This window comes from Phalacrocorax aristotelis, chromosome 14 (genome assembly GCF_949628215.1).
Source record: "Phalacrocorax aristotelis chromosome 14, bGulAri2.1, whole genome shotgun sequence".
Taxonomy (NCBI): Eukaryota; Metazoa; Chordata; class Aves; order Suliformes; family Phalacrocoracidae; genus Phalacrocorax; species Phalacrocorax aristotelis.
In genome coordinates, this window is record NC_134289.1 from 17,369,822 (window position 1) to 17,383,478 (window position 13,657).

Genomic DNA, 13,657 nt, shown 5'->3' on the forward strand with positions numbered 1-13,657 from the left:
CTGAAATCAAGAAGGATGTGCTTAAGTAAGAGCAGATTTATGATGTCAGGTTTTGTCTTGCACGTATGTTAGTACCCACCAGATATCTAATATCTTCCGAAAAGTTTCCCTCTCTAGTATTTCTGTTGTCATTCCGCAGTGGCGCTTGCCAAGCTCCATGCAGGGTTCTCCAGGCTGCTGTTCTTCCTCCTCCCTAACACCACAACCTGGACTGTCCTCTGCTCACTCTCTGTAAGGAGGGAAAGAAACCGTTTCCTGTGGATTCTGTTGCAGGAAGAGAAAGTTTTGCAAAACAGTGCTCTCATTTTCTGCCCTGCTTTTTCCCAGCTTCTGATAACTAGCCAGGCAGCCGATATTGTAGTGGGGGCCCAAAGTCATGCAGAGAACATTGAAAAGGAGTATATGAAGTATTATAGCAGCCAAAGCAGAGGTGTATGTACACTGTATGATTATTTAAAATTTCATTTTTGTTGGGGCAGTTTATCTAACATAAAGAATAACTAGGATTGCACACCCAAAACAGCATCTAAATTTCCTCTGCTCTGAGGACTCTCTCTTTATTCATACTTTCTCCAGAGCTTCCTAAATTTCAAAATGAAACTTAAATGCAAATTTGCTTTATCACTCCTTTTTCATTCTTACTTATATTCATAATGATGGGAGTAAGCTGAAATTCAAATTGTATTGACTTTATTAATAGAAAGAGCCCGTAGAAGTCGACCACTAATGTGCCGTTCACAATGATAATAATATACAACCGCCCCGAAGGTATTTGTGTTCTCCACCTGTTAGAAATCTGCTGACTTTAGTACTTTGATAAATGTTTAAACGAAAGAAGTACTGAAGTGAGAAAACTAGCACCCCAAAAGGCATGATTAAAACACAGTATATTTTTGTCTAAAACTGTATTACCACTGCTCACGTTGTGCCCTAAGTATTCTCTGCCAACACTGGTCAGGCTGTCCTGTTAGTTACCGGCTAGAAAAGCAGCGAAGCGGTGCCTTCCTTCTCTTCTTGCACAGTCTCCAGTCGCACAGTCTCTCGCAGATCTCCAGCTTGTTCTCCAGAAACAAGGCAATTTTAACTCCCTGCACAAACTTTAATCGGCAGCCCACCAACAGCACGCTTTTGCTGAGTAGCTCTGCCGCAGGCAGTGGTAACCTCTGCTAATAAACTTCTCTTTGCAGGTCCCAGCCAGGGCTGTTGGTAATCATTTCGTGTGCGAGTAGTGCTTGCTGTCCCTGTACAAGGCTGGGCTGTTGGCATGGTACTCACAGTACATTCACATGGTTGTCAGCTTGCTCTCCTCCTGGCAAATCGTACCCAGGCAGATCCGCGGGAGAAAGGACGTACTGTCCCACCCACTTTAGAGAAGGCAAATTGAAGTATAAAGTTATGTGACTTAACAATAACAGAGCTGGAAATAGTCCAGATGTTACATGCTTCAGTCCTGAGTCTAAAGGATAAGGGTTCACTAAGATTCTTATTCCTATCATTGCATCACCAGTGTGCAAGGTTCATGTACCCAGACTACAATAAGCTACAAGATGTAGCATGCTTCTCACAAATACCAGTGTGCTTTTTGGAAAGAGAAAGTTTAGTTTATGCATTTTCCCTTGATTTTTGGAAAGAATTGCTATAGTTGAATTTGTATCTAAGCAACACTGAATTCATGGTTCCCTTGCTATGAAGTGAAGGCATCCATCAGTCTAATAATGAGCTGAGTTTATCTAGCTCATCTCTAGGTGATTAAAAAAGAAAAGAAAAATAAGTTTTTCTCTCTTTGTGGGTTTTTTACATTCCTTGGTGTGTATAACATGACAAACATTTGATCGAAATGTTATTATAAGTGCTTTTTCAAAAGAGCCAATTCTGCTGATTTGTAGTCAGAGCACTGCTGTAGGTCACAACAGATCTTATACTCAAGACTTTTCCAAAATGTTTCTGAAATCTGCAGTCATTCATCATTAAGCAGCTCGTGACTGAGACCAAGAGGTTTGTATGAGAGCTCCATAAGGAATGGTAGCACATGCACATTTAATCTTTTTTTCTGAATTTTTAAATGAAGTATAAAGAGAAGCTGAACATTAATATGGTCTGATTGACAAAAATCAGTTAAATTTTGCTAGTGGTCCTGTAATTTGACCCCAAATTCTGAATTTGTGAGAGGAGATGAATTAGTAACAAAACATTTGGGTACTAACTTTTTAAAAAATAGGCCAAAAAATGGCAAGCCAAATTGCTAGTCTGAGATCTTTTGACCAGTAACCACTGGAGTCTTGCTGGCTCACTGTATTATTCGGTTAGGATGGAGGGACTGCTGCTTTCAGAAATTAGCCTGCTAATTAGGCTGCTAATTTGTTTCATGATGGCCATTTCAGTGTAGGCAGTCATTTAATGCTTGGCAGCGTACTGTTATGATACGCGCAAGCCTTTTACTTTCACAATCACAAACATCACACAAATACACGGCAGCTTGATGCAATGATACAAACTCTTCTCTGTAAATTTGCCATGAACACTGGTTATAGCAGTGTCTCCGGTCTGCCTCATCATACAGCTTCCCTAACAACAAAAAGCAGACAGCACATGCTCTTTAGGATGTTGAAGTGATGATAGGATCTCACTGTGTTCCCTTACCCACCCAAAAGAGAAGACCTTGAGCTTATTTTCTGCCTTTGTCTGCCCAAACAAAAGAATGTATCTTCAGCAAGGATTTACTTTAATTGTGACACGAAGTAGTTCTTTGGTCTTAACGCTCTCTACTATGAATTCTGTTCTAGCTAAACTTCTTTCATGAAAAAGAAAATAACCCAAAACGTAAATAAATGTTGCTGTTCAGATATAATTTCTACTACCTAAGAGTTTGCTTAGCAGTACTTGAAGTAAACTTCATATGCTTCTCTTCAAAGTTAGTGTCCATAAGGAAGTGCTGAGGAAAGCTGAAACTATCACCTTCCTATGATACTGCTGCACTGCATTCTTCCACATGCGGTAACATTTTAGTTAAGTTAATGAGTGAACTTTTGAAAATGATATTGTGATCCCCCCACCAAGTGATTTGGGTGTTATTGCAGAGCAGTTCTGGAGCGTGAGAACTGTATTCCTAAAGAGGCTGTGTTGCTTTCCAAGTTCATCTCATGTACCACAACCACTTGAGAACGGCCAGCCCCCAGGGCTCGGTGCACACATGGCATGGATGCTGGAGCCTCAGCGCTGTTGTTTGTCCCATACCCTATGTCTTCTTAGTGCACACACAGTTTTCTAGCACTCTAGCCCCAAGCAGAAGACCTTCAGTTGTCATCTGAAATGCTTTAGTAAACAGGAAGTTCAAACATTTGTTTTACAGTTCAGGTTAGAACTTAATAATGGCCATTATTCTCTTTGAATCATACCCTTCCCCTTGCAAGAGAAGATGAACAGACACATAAGAACAACAGGGTTTTTTAATGATTTTTACCATCTGTAATACAAACAATAAGTTAAACGGTAAAAAGAATTAAATTAAGCTTGAGGTTCCAGCCCTCATACAAATAATTCAGATCTATAAAATAAAGGCTGTTTAAAAATAAAATCAGCATCAGTTTTGGGAAAAAAGTACATTCCATATAATATCAGTTAAAAGAATGGAAATAAAAGTTCTGACTTTTGACATCTGCAGCATTCAATGGGTGCCAAGTCCTTAAATCCTCTCTTGGGTGCATAGGTACATGTAGAGAGGTTGCATAACCAGACTTTTCAGGGGACCCAGACACCTTCAGATGTGAACTGGAAGTCCAATCAAGTTTCCAGTTTGCCTTTTGCAGCACAGTTAGTGTATTCTATTTAAGAGTTTGTAATGCTGTCACAGCTACAGGCACCATCCTGTTTATAGCAATGAACCCCTATACACCAAGTGCTGCCTCAGTCTGTGTAGACTTTGGTCCTTCTTCATACATTATTGATAATAATGCTGATGCAGTTTCTTTCGCTTTCTGATGCAAAGCCTGATCACCCTCCCAATACTGGTCTTAACAAGTTTGGTTTCTAGGACTTGAGTCTTAGCCTTGTTCAGTGTGATGAGAGATTTTAGACTCCAGCCATATATAAAACAAATACTTGAGTTAAATAAGTTAACTTTACCCATACTTCTAGACCAAATGCTGGTTCATAAATGAAGTGGACAGATAACATGCTATGCATAGTATCGTACATGGGAATACTCATTTAAATGTTAAATATTTTAGATTCCCATGGAGTGGTTTTCAGGTAATTCAGAGCAGTAAGATAACATATCAACCACCTCTGCCTCAGGAACACTGACGTGAGTGGCAGACCACGCGAGCGTTTGAAATGAAAGCCTCTCATGACATTCAGGATTTTAGCATCCTGGCATCAGTATAGGCTTCATCTTGTGCATCTGAGTCCACATGTAGGATAAGAGGTCACTTTGGTTCAGGGAGAAAACGACTCTTGGTGATTACTGCATTCATATTGGATTCAATCCAGTTGAGGTATTGCGTAACTCTGGTGTAAACGCCAGGCTTGTTTTCTTTTGCACAGCCATCTCCCCAGCTGACAATCCCATAAAGCGTCATCCTGCCATTGTGCTCACAGACCATGGGGCCGCCGGAATCTCCCTGACAGTGGAAAGAACATATTAGGCCATTTTCTGCAGATCGAGCCTTTAAAACAGGGAGCCTATGATTGTTTTTCCGAGAGTGAAACAAGCTAGTAAAAACCTATGAGCTAAAGTTTTGACTTTTGCTAACACTGCATAGATGGAATCCGAGGCTCTGCATCTGCTGTGACCTGAACACAGTCTGTAAGGTAGGGTTCTTCAGTTTCCCCCTAGTGGGGCATAGAGAGAAGAGTTACCTTGCACACAACACTCCCTCCTAAGTCTATAATCACAGGTATTAGGCTAGTGACATAAGGTCAAAGCCAACATGCCCAATTTTCACCACAAAGTCAGTTGTCTCCCTGTCCGTAAGGTACTGCCACACTTACAGACAACACTTGTTCTGTTGAGTGGCTCACATGGACACTCTGCCCAGCGAGGGTACAGGGAAGCAAATCTAGTTTTGAGGAACCTGTGGAGGGGCTCAGGCCCCCCCAGTAGTTCACCTTTTATCCCTTTGCAGGGCTGTAGTTAATGTTAAGGAAGTGCAAGCTGAGATTGGAATAGCTGCTGTATTCCTCTGATGCATATCTACCAGCCATTGCTTGAGTGGATTGTAAACAAGGCCTGAGGAATAGCAGTGCGTAAGATACTGCACTTGTTGCTCCTCCAGAGGAGCGTCTGGTCTGGGGTGACACCTAGTTTAGGTCCCAACCTTCCTCCATATGTCTGACCACGCTACAGGTCAGCTCCACTGGATGTACTAAATTCCTGCTACATAGAGACTATTTTGACTTGTAGAGCTACAAGATGCCACCAGCCGATCCATATAATGTACAGGCATTTAAAAAGGTTTAGGAGGTGCAACAAACCAGTTTTACCTTGCACGCATCAGTCATCCATGTGGGATCTCCAGCACAGACCATGTTGTCAGTAACTCTGATATTGTCATAGTATTCATATTTGCATTTTGTCTGTGATATTAAGTTTACAGTGGCTGACATCAGTCTTTGAGCATAGTAAATGTCATCTGCAAACAAAAGATTAGTTAACTATTTTCACCATCCAAGACAAAAAACCCCCACACTTTGAGCACTTTAAAGAAATTAGCATAACTATTCCAATTCTGATTTGAGGGTTTTATTTCCTGCTTATGCAGTATTGGTTTACTTTTACTATTAATGAATAAGTTTTAAAGAGAAAACTATGCAAACTATAAAGCTTGGTTTTTAGAGAAAAAAGAGTTTGGTGATTTTTGAAGGAAGTTCTGCACAAATGCAATCCTTTGTTAATCCTCCAAGACAGCTTTAATTTTTTCTACTCCCCACCACATCAGGAATGAAAGACATTGCTGTATTTTACATCTTGGCTTACTTTGTGTGGTTGACAAGGGTGAGAAGCATCAGATAGGAAATGCCATGGACAACTAGAGAAGATGATAGCAAAGATCATCTTTGAGACGCACATGGAATACATAATATAGAAAGGAATCTTTTCAATCCTTTTCAGATCATGGTATAAAACCCCATCCAGTTCCCACACTGTGCAAGTACAACCTTGGAAAGAGAAGTCATTCACTTACAAAAATCTTGCTTGCCGTAGCCAGATATTTCACACCGGGTGTTCTCTTGTAAATAAAGGCCCTTCTCTGGCAAGCAGACTGTTCTGACAGATTTGGATTCTACTGCGCAGTGTCCAGAAGTTGTTCTTATCCTTATCAAAGCTAAGAAACAAGTCAGAGAGCACAATGTTAGATTTGTAAAGCAAGTTTTTCCCCTCAAGTTCTCTGAGAACAGGAGTATCAGGTGCAGTTGATAACAAGAATAGTTGCAGTTACATTTAGTTCTTGTTACATATGGTTTCCCTCATAGCTTTTGGAATGACACTGAGTCATTATTAAATAATAACAAAATTAATTTCCCACCAGTAAAGCTGGCAAGCATTCCAATTTGGACTTCCTTCCTGGAAGGATAGGGGTTGACAGCTCCATGAAGATTCCTTTGCAAGTGTATCTGTATCTTCAGATGTTTTAAAACCTCCGCTTCCTGCCTGGCCATAGAGGGTGGCACCCACTGCCCTGCTGAAGAGGGGGCAGTTTATACTGTACTTCTCACCAGAAGGGCTTATGAAGCTGTCCTTTGAGTCTTTCTCCTTAGCAGCAGGAATTAAGTGTCAAGTGTGAGAGTGGCAAGTCTGTTCTGTGCAAGCTGCAGAAACCCATCTCTGACTTTGTTGCTTTAGGGATAAGCTTGTGAAAGCCAGAGAGACTTAGGAAAGCCTAGATTAATTCAGGATAACCTTTGTCTAATGTGGTACCTGATACAGCATTCCCCTACCGTACGGTGAAACCTATTGTACATGCCTTTTTTCATCATTTATGATACATACAGTGTGATCTCTGTAGCTATAATGTCATCTCTACCCCACCAAGTTCTGGGCCTACTATGCTCAGGGCAGAGAAACCATACTGCATGTGTATGGGACATCCTGCCCCATTCTGAGTGGCTAGACCCGGTGTGCATGCATTTCTGCTGACAAGCAGCCCCCTCCAATTGGAAGACGGTAGAAGTAGGATGCTGCCACCTGTACTTATGGAAAAGCCATGCCGTGTACAGGTCCAGAGATAAGACAAGCTTATTAGTTGACTGTGTGCCAGGTAATGCACCTGACATGTGCCACAAACCAAGTTTACACACGTAGAAGAATCTTGCTCAGCACAGGCCTAGTTCTCAGAAGCACCTGGTTCCTGTTCCCCCTCATGTCATCTCTGGTTCTACTTTTTTTTGGAAGACGTATGCCACAATTACATAGCCTTCAGCTATCCTCAGTGGTTTAAAGGCTCATATTAAGATGACACTTACCAATATCATTCTCATTGCCACCTGTGTCATCTGTAAAGCCAGGGTGAGAGATGATGTCATCTACCATGAATACTTGCTCCTTATCATCAGTAACATTCAGTATAGACTTTCCAAGGAAGACTTTGTAGATGGATTTGTCTCGTGGTTGCTTTGACCTGAGTGAGAGTGAAGAAATTAGTTACTACTACCAGTTTCTGAGAGTGGGGTCAACAGTTTAGATCAAGTCCCAGTTCTGTTTCATGTTTACTTTAATGCTGACAAGGAAAAGCAAAATTTAGTCAGCTTTGAAAGCTGATCCAATGTTCTAAAGGAAAGCATCTTGACTTTTCCATTTGAAAGGATTAAGACACACGTTCAGGCATTTTGAAATGCACACCTAGCTAGCTGCTACTAATGCCAAGCATTGGTAATGAGAACCCGCAGCAGGATGCCAGGAGGATCAGCTTTCCACAGGAAAACCAGCAGAAGACACCCTCAAATGTATTGCTCAACAGCTCATCACCTTTCAGTACAACTTTTAAGTTTTGGGAATAGTTAAGGTGAAATGAAACCCTGGCTCCAATTTAGGCTTGAATTGTTTAAACTGCATAATCCACCAAAATGTTTGCATCTTGCTAGCTCATTCTGCTAGACTTGGACTCCCGGAGGCTTAATGTTTATGGCCGCTCTTCGTGTTTTGCTCAAAAGAACATTCTTACTATGGTACATTTTGAAGGGTGGCTTAGTGAGCATCGCACAAAGAAATCCACTGAAGAAAGTTACAAATAGGGAGGATGTGGAACTGTAAACTTACTCAGCAAGAAAACAGTGTGCTGCTGTAAGTACCCAGCAAGGGTCGATGAGGCTGCCGCCACACAGAAAGTGGTCTACGCCCTTTATTTTATGGAAGATGCCAGCTACCCAAGGCTGAGACTCAACCTCAGCCTGGCTTCCACCAACAATCTTGTAGTACTTGCTGATGCTCCTTTGACCACACGCACGCCCTATGAAAAGAGAAACGTCGTTCAGATGTTCTTATAACTACGCACCAGCCTTATGCTATTAAAAAACCAAACACACCCCAAAAACCAGTTTTCTTGAAGCTAGTGTTACTTACCACACTTCTCTATGTTGCAGGGTGTCTCCTGAATGGTGAATCTCTTTTTGGTGTAACACCAGGGCCTGCTCCTTCCATTTGGGTTTCTAGAAGATAAAGGAAGTGTTCTTTTCATAAAGACTTAAAGTATCTTAGAATTCTAACTATCCTGAAAAGGTCAGATGTGTTCTGCTGCAAGATATACCAGAGAAAGTAATTAACAGCTGACTATTATTGTTGCGTACTGGGAATTTTGCAGTACGGTGAGCTCCACGGGGGAGAACTCTCAATATTTCAAAGACACAGCATTCAAAATATTTTTAGTCAAATCATCTCTGTAATATTTGGGGGGAGGAGGGTGTTTGGGTTTTTTTTTGGGGGGGGAAGAGGTTGGTTGGGATTTTTTTCTTGTTTGGTTTGTGTTTGAGTTTGGTGGTGTTTTTTGATTTTTTTTTTAAAATGTGCTATCTCTTGAGGCACTTGCGGGCTGTGACAACAGAAGCCATCCCAGGGAGAGTGACGCTTTTCTTACCTGCAGTAGCTGTGTTTGCCCAGTCCAAGCTGCAAAGCATTCTTTGAGTAAGCATGGTAATGGTCCCTCCTGACTACTGAGGGAAGGTCCCACGGCAGACACTCATCTTCTGTAGCCATTCCTCTGTAGTCCTCCCCATTCCCAGTATAGCACATGCTGTCAGTGTCTGAGAAAATTATTTTGTTAGAATGATTATAAAAAGAACATGCTGCAGAGACAGAAATGATCTGTAGAGATCCTTCCAATGAGAAAGAAGTTCATGCATTACACTTGAAAACAGATGATGCAAAATCTGGACTGATTATGTTCTTATTAGATTTGTTCTCTGAATTTTGAGCATGAAATATCTCATGCTTTAAAGCATGCGGATTGCTTCTTTAATAGTTTGTGTACTTCACAACATAATCAGTTCTCCTGCTTCTGAACACTCCCAAACAAGTTCACATTTTCCCCCCAAACTAACACACTTGTGAGGAGGCAGTCAACAGGGACAAAAAAAAAAGTTAGAGATCCTGATTTTGCACCAACATTTAGCTTTATCTCATCACTTAGTCCATTAGTATAGAGAGCTGAAAGGATATCCAGTCATGTGTGTAAGTAATACTTTCATCTGGATTTCATACTCATGATTTGCCTATCTTTTAGATCTTTTCAATCAATTTAGTTGGTAGTAAGGAAGATAGAGACTCTACCTAGTTCACAGTGAATCCCAGTGTATCCTTCCGGGCATACGCAACGATTAATTCCACTAAATAGATAATAGGTAATACAGGTTCCTCCATTCAAACAGTGGCATTCTGCAAGTAAGAGACATCACTAATTAGAGGCAAAACATTTGAATGGTGTAGTGCAAACTAAGCTTTATGTGTTGGAGTGTCATTAAGAGAATGAATATGCAATTGCAGGTTAACAATTTCTTTTTAGGGTCAAGTAGACCAGGGAGATATTTACCCTTGTGATCTGATCTGTGTTTGTGTGGCAGCTTGTAGGGCTTCTTGCTATAAACCTAAAGGAAAAGAAAAAAGATTTTAAGGAAACAGTTTATTTTATGTGGTTTGATTATCTTTTATGGGCCTATGCTCTGTTCCCTACTGCATGCCTTCAAGAGTTAAGTTTTTTGCATGTAGTTACCAGCTGAACCTGCTGTGGAATCTGAATGTAAATGAAAACTGGAACTCTTCTTGGGCAAAAGCAGAATGGGGAAGAAAAAAACCAAACCAAACTAACCAACCAACCAAAAAACCAAAACAACCCACCACACAAAAATCCCTCAGGAAAACCCCAGCAATCTGGTCCACTGCATCAGCTCAACATTGCAGTTATTTCTGCTCTAAGGACCTACGCAGCTCTCAGTAGCCAGCGCCCCTAAAACAGGGAAGGGAGCTTCCCCCTCTCCACCTCTCAGCCACCAAGCAGTGCAGCAAAGATGCAGTATTCTCCAGCTGCCTCTCATTTTTGTGACCTTGGTGCTTCACATTTGCGCCACGGAATGAAAGCCAGTAGATTTATACAGCAATAGATTCTTGCCCTGTACTTCAAAAGTCCTGCCTCTGCTTTGCAGGCTGGATATTTCTTTCTCCATGGAATTAAATAAGATTAGGCTTTTAGTATACTTTTCCCAGAGGTCAGGTGGGCTTGTCTGAGCTAAAATAAGTAATGGTAACGCACGGTTCCATGATGTTGGCGAGTGGCTCTGCTGATAGATATCAGCTGTCATACAAGTTGACAGTCAAAAATACTCAAATTCATATCAGTTGCTCTTTTTTAGCATCACACTTTCAAGTAGGGGAGGTGCAAATGTAGTTAAGGCCCAACATCCACCTCCCTGAAAGACCAGTGAGCCCTTGGTACTCGGTGGCCAGGTCTAAATTGCATTAAGAGAAAAATAGAAAAGCTAGATTTTTTTGGTCCTTGCATGATGTCTTCGCTATTTGAATGCTAGCAGACATCTTAGGGTGGAGAAGAACTAGAAGAAAAAGCAATGGTTTCAAAAACACTTTTCTTGGAACATACATGTGCACATGCAAAGGCAGCAAAAAGAGTTCAAGTCAAAAGCCTACTACACTGTGTAAAGCAGAAATATACTCAAAGCCAGAAGCAGTTCCAAGTGGACCCCCCAACCATTTATTTCAGTACTTACAGAATCTAGTCCCGTGACAACTGTGCCCAGAGTTACTGCGAGGAAGATGAGTAACTTCATGCTGTCAGTTAACTTCGGGCGTTGTTCCACTTCTATCTGTATTATTTTGATTCTGAAAATAAAAGAGGAACTTCAAGCCATGCTGTAGCTTATTGTCAGCTTTGTTGTTTCTGTTGGCTTCAGTTCATTCCAGAATAGGTCACAACACAACTGACAGAAGACTTAAGCATTGACTTGCTGTGGAATATCTGCTTATTATTTCCAGATATTAAATTAGAGGTTATTGTTTGAAGATTTTTTGTATATTTAGCAATGCAACCGGACTTTCAGAGTTTAAATGAAACAGAGAAAGGGAAATTAGAAAAAAATCCATGCTCCGTTTCTCCAGTGTGGACTAACACAGTTAGGAATTGGCAGATGTATTTAGTTGCTGTCCGGCTGTTTGTACCTGATGAACTGATTATTACTACCTTGCAGCAACAGCACGAACACCCGCAGTTTGGGTGAGAAAGGGAAGGCTCCTGCCTTCATTACCAATGCACTTGCTGGCTGCACCTTGTTGATGCTAGGCACTTGCATAAGCCTGGGCACCTCACTGAGTGCCTCCGACCACCGCCAACTCTTATTTATTTATTTATTATCACTTATTTAGAGAGGCTTAGAACATACTCTGATTTCTTACATGCAGCTGGATCTTGTGCCCAAGCATGTACAACAATCTTCCTGAGAGTGGCTGTTAAAAGACTAGCTTGTAAAAACAACAGTGGAAGAAAGCTATAAGGTACCAATACATTTGGCAGATTCTTTTAGATTACAATGCAAGTCACAGGATTTTTTTAAGTACTCTCAGTTCTAGAAAATTTGACTTTTAAAAGATTCCATGGGAATCTTAGTTATATTTACATCAGCAAGCAGTGCAATGCAGTGGGAGGGGGTACCAGAACTGAGCTGGTGCTGAAGACCTGCTCCCCACTGCATCTGCTTCAGGGGTTCCTACGCTGGGCTGGCTCTAGCCTGGTCCTGCAGACCGAACGCCTGCTGACATCTGGAGCGCATCTTCCAGCTGGGTTTTATTCAGAAGAAATACAGTGCAAGTACGCTAAAGCCGCTCAGTGGTCTGAGCCAAAACACAGGGGAGAGAGAGGCTCCCCGGATTCATTTGGAAAGAGCTGACATGATCCAAACCGAAATGCTAACATAGATGCACCCCTTGCTTGTAAGCAGGTTTCATAATGCAAGAAAGCAAATCATGCCTCAGGTACTTGACATGCACACTTGTGGTTCAGCCCCAGCCGGCAGCCGGGCCCCGCACAGCCGCTCGCTCACCGCCCCTGCCCCGGCGGGGGAGAATCGGAACGGCACAAGCAAGAAGATTCATGGGTTGAGATAGGAACAGTTTAATAATTGCAATTAAATAATAATGATAAGCTATAATACAAAGGAAAACAGCAAGAGATTCAGATTCAGCTCTGATTTCAGCAGATATATTTTCCCCTTAAAAAGTATTCATACTAAGGATAATTAATTTTAGCATACTTGGCAGCTGCACAGGTAATTTATCATTTGTTAACATAATTAGTTTCTCAGGCCCAACCTCAGCATCACACACGGCATTACTGCTGATTTCTTGTGAAAGCAAGGATATGCCGTAGCAGGTAGGACAGCTCTTGCCCGCTGCTGAAATGCTGCATCACACGAGAGGCGGGGTTTTTTTTAATTTAAAGAGCAACCGCTTAATTCCGTTCGATTTATACCCGGCATTTTTGCCCTTAAAGCCTAATTCGGCTTTAAAGGCATCGCACTTACCAGCGCGGGAGGCCCGAGGAGCGGCGCGGCGGCTGCCGGTGCCGGGCGGGAGGGCAGGGGCAAGGACCGGGACCGGGACCGGGACCAAGGACCAAGGACCGGGAGCCGAGCTGCGGCAGCTGCCGGGGCCGGCCGGGCGCGCGCTATAAAGGCCGTGCCGGGGGGGCGGTGCCCGTGCCGGTGCCGGTGCCGGTGCCGCCCCCGCGCCCCGCCCCGCCCCCGGGCCCCACCCCCGGGCCCCGCCCCGCCCCGTCCCGCGGGCGCCCCGGCCCTTGCCCGGCCGCAAGCGGGAGCTGCTGGAGTGACTGAGGGGGCAAATCTCAAGCGCTGCCGTTTAGTTTCGGGGGGGGGGGGGGGGGGGCACGGCCAGGGCGAGCGAACAGCGGCCGCAGCTCGGCGATCGGGGGTCGCGTCGGGGAGGGGCTCCTTGGCTCCCCGCGGCAGCCTGGGGGCATTCAAAAATAGCGAAATGAGAGTCAGGGCTATGAGAAAACGGTTTGTGTTGAAACCCGCCGAGAGGGGTGAACAAGCACGGTGTGTTTGGTGCTTACGGCGCTACCCACAGTGCGAGAGGCACGGATGATTTAGTGATTAGTAGAGGATTAAATTCATTCAGGTGCGGGTTAAACGCAGCCCACTGGGA

The 13,657-nt window shown here is 42.9% G+C and overlaps 1 protein-coding gene across 1 annotated transcript; it reads right to left on the minus strand.

The window, feature by feature from the left end:
* Nucleotides 1-3,428: 3,428 nt before the first annotated feature.
* On the minus strand, nucleotides 3,429-13,107 carry PLAU (plasminogen activator, urokinase). Its single transcript, XM_075109450.1, has 11 exons — nucleotides 13,015-13,107; nucleotides 11,209-11,320; nucleotides 10,020-10,074; nucleotides 9,761-9,865; nucleotides 9,069-9,234; nucleotides 8,558-8,643; nucleotides 8,255-8,444; nucleotides 7,462-7,616; nucleotides 6,183-6,323; nucleotides 5,482-5,630; nucleotides 3,429-4,619 (listed from the first exon to the last, which is right to left on the minus strand). Exons 2-11 carry the CDS (start codon nucleotides 11,266-11,268, stop codon nucleotides 4,425-4,427), a joined length of 1,302 nt encoding a protein of 433 aa, XP_074965551.1. The 5' UTR covers nucleotides 11,269-11,320; nucleotides 13,015-13,107; the 3' UTR covers nucleotides 3,429-4,424.
* Nucleotides 13,108-13,657: the final 550 nt, after the last annotated feature.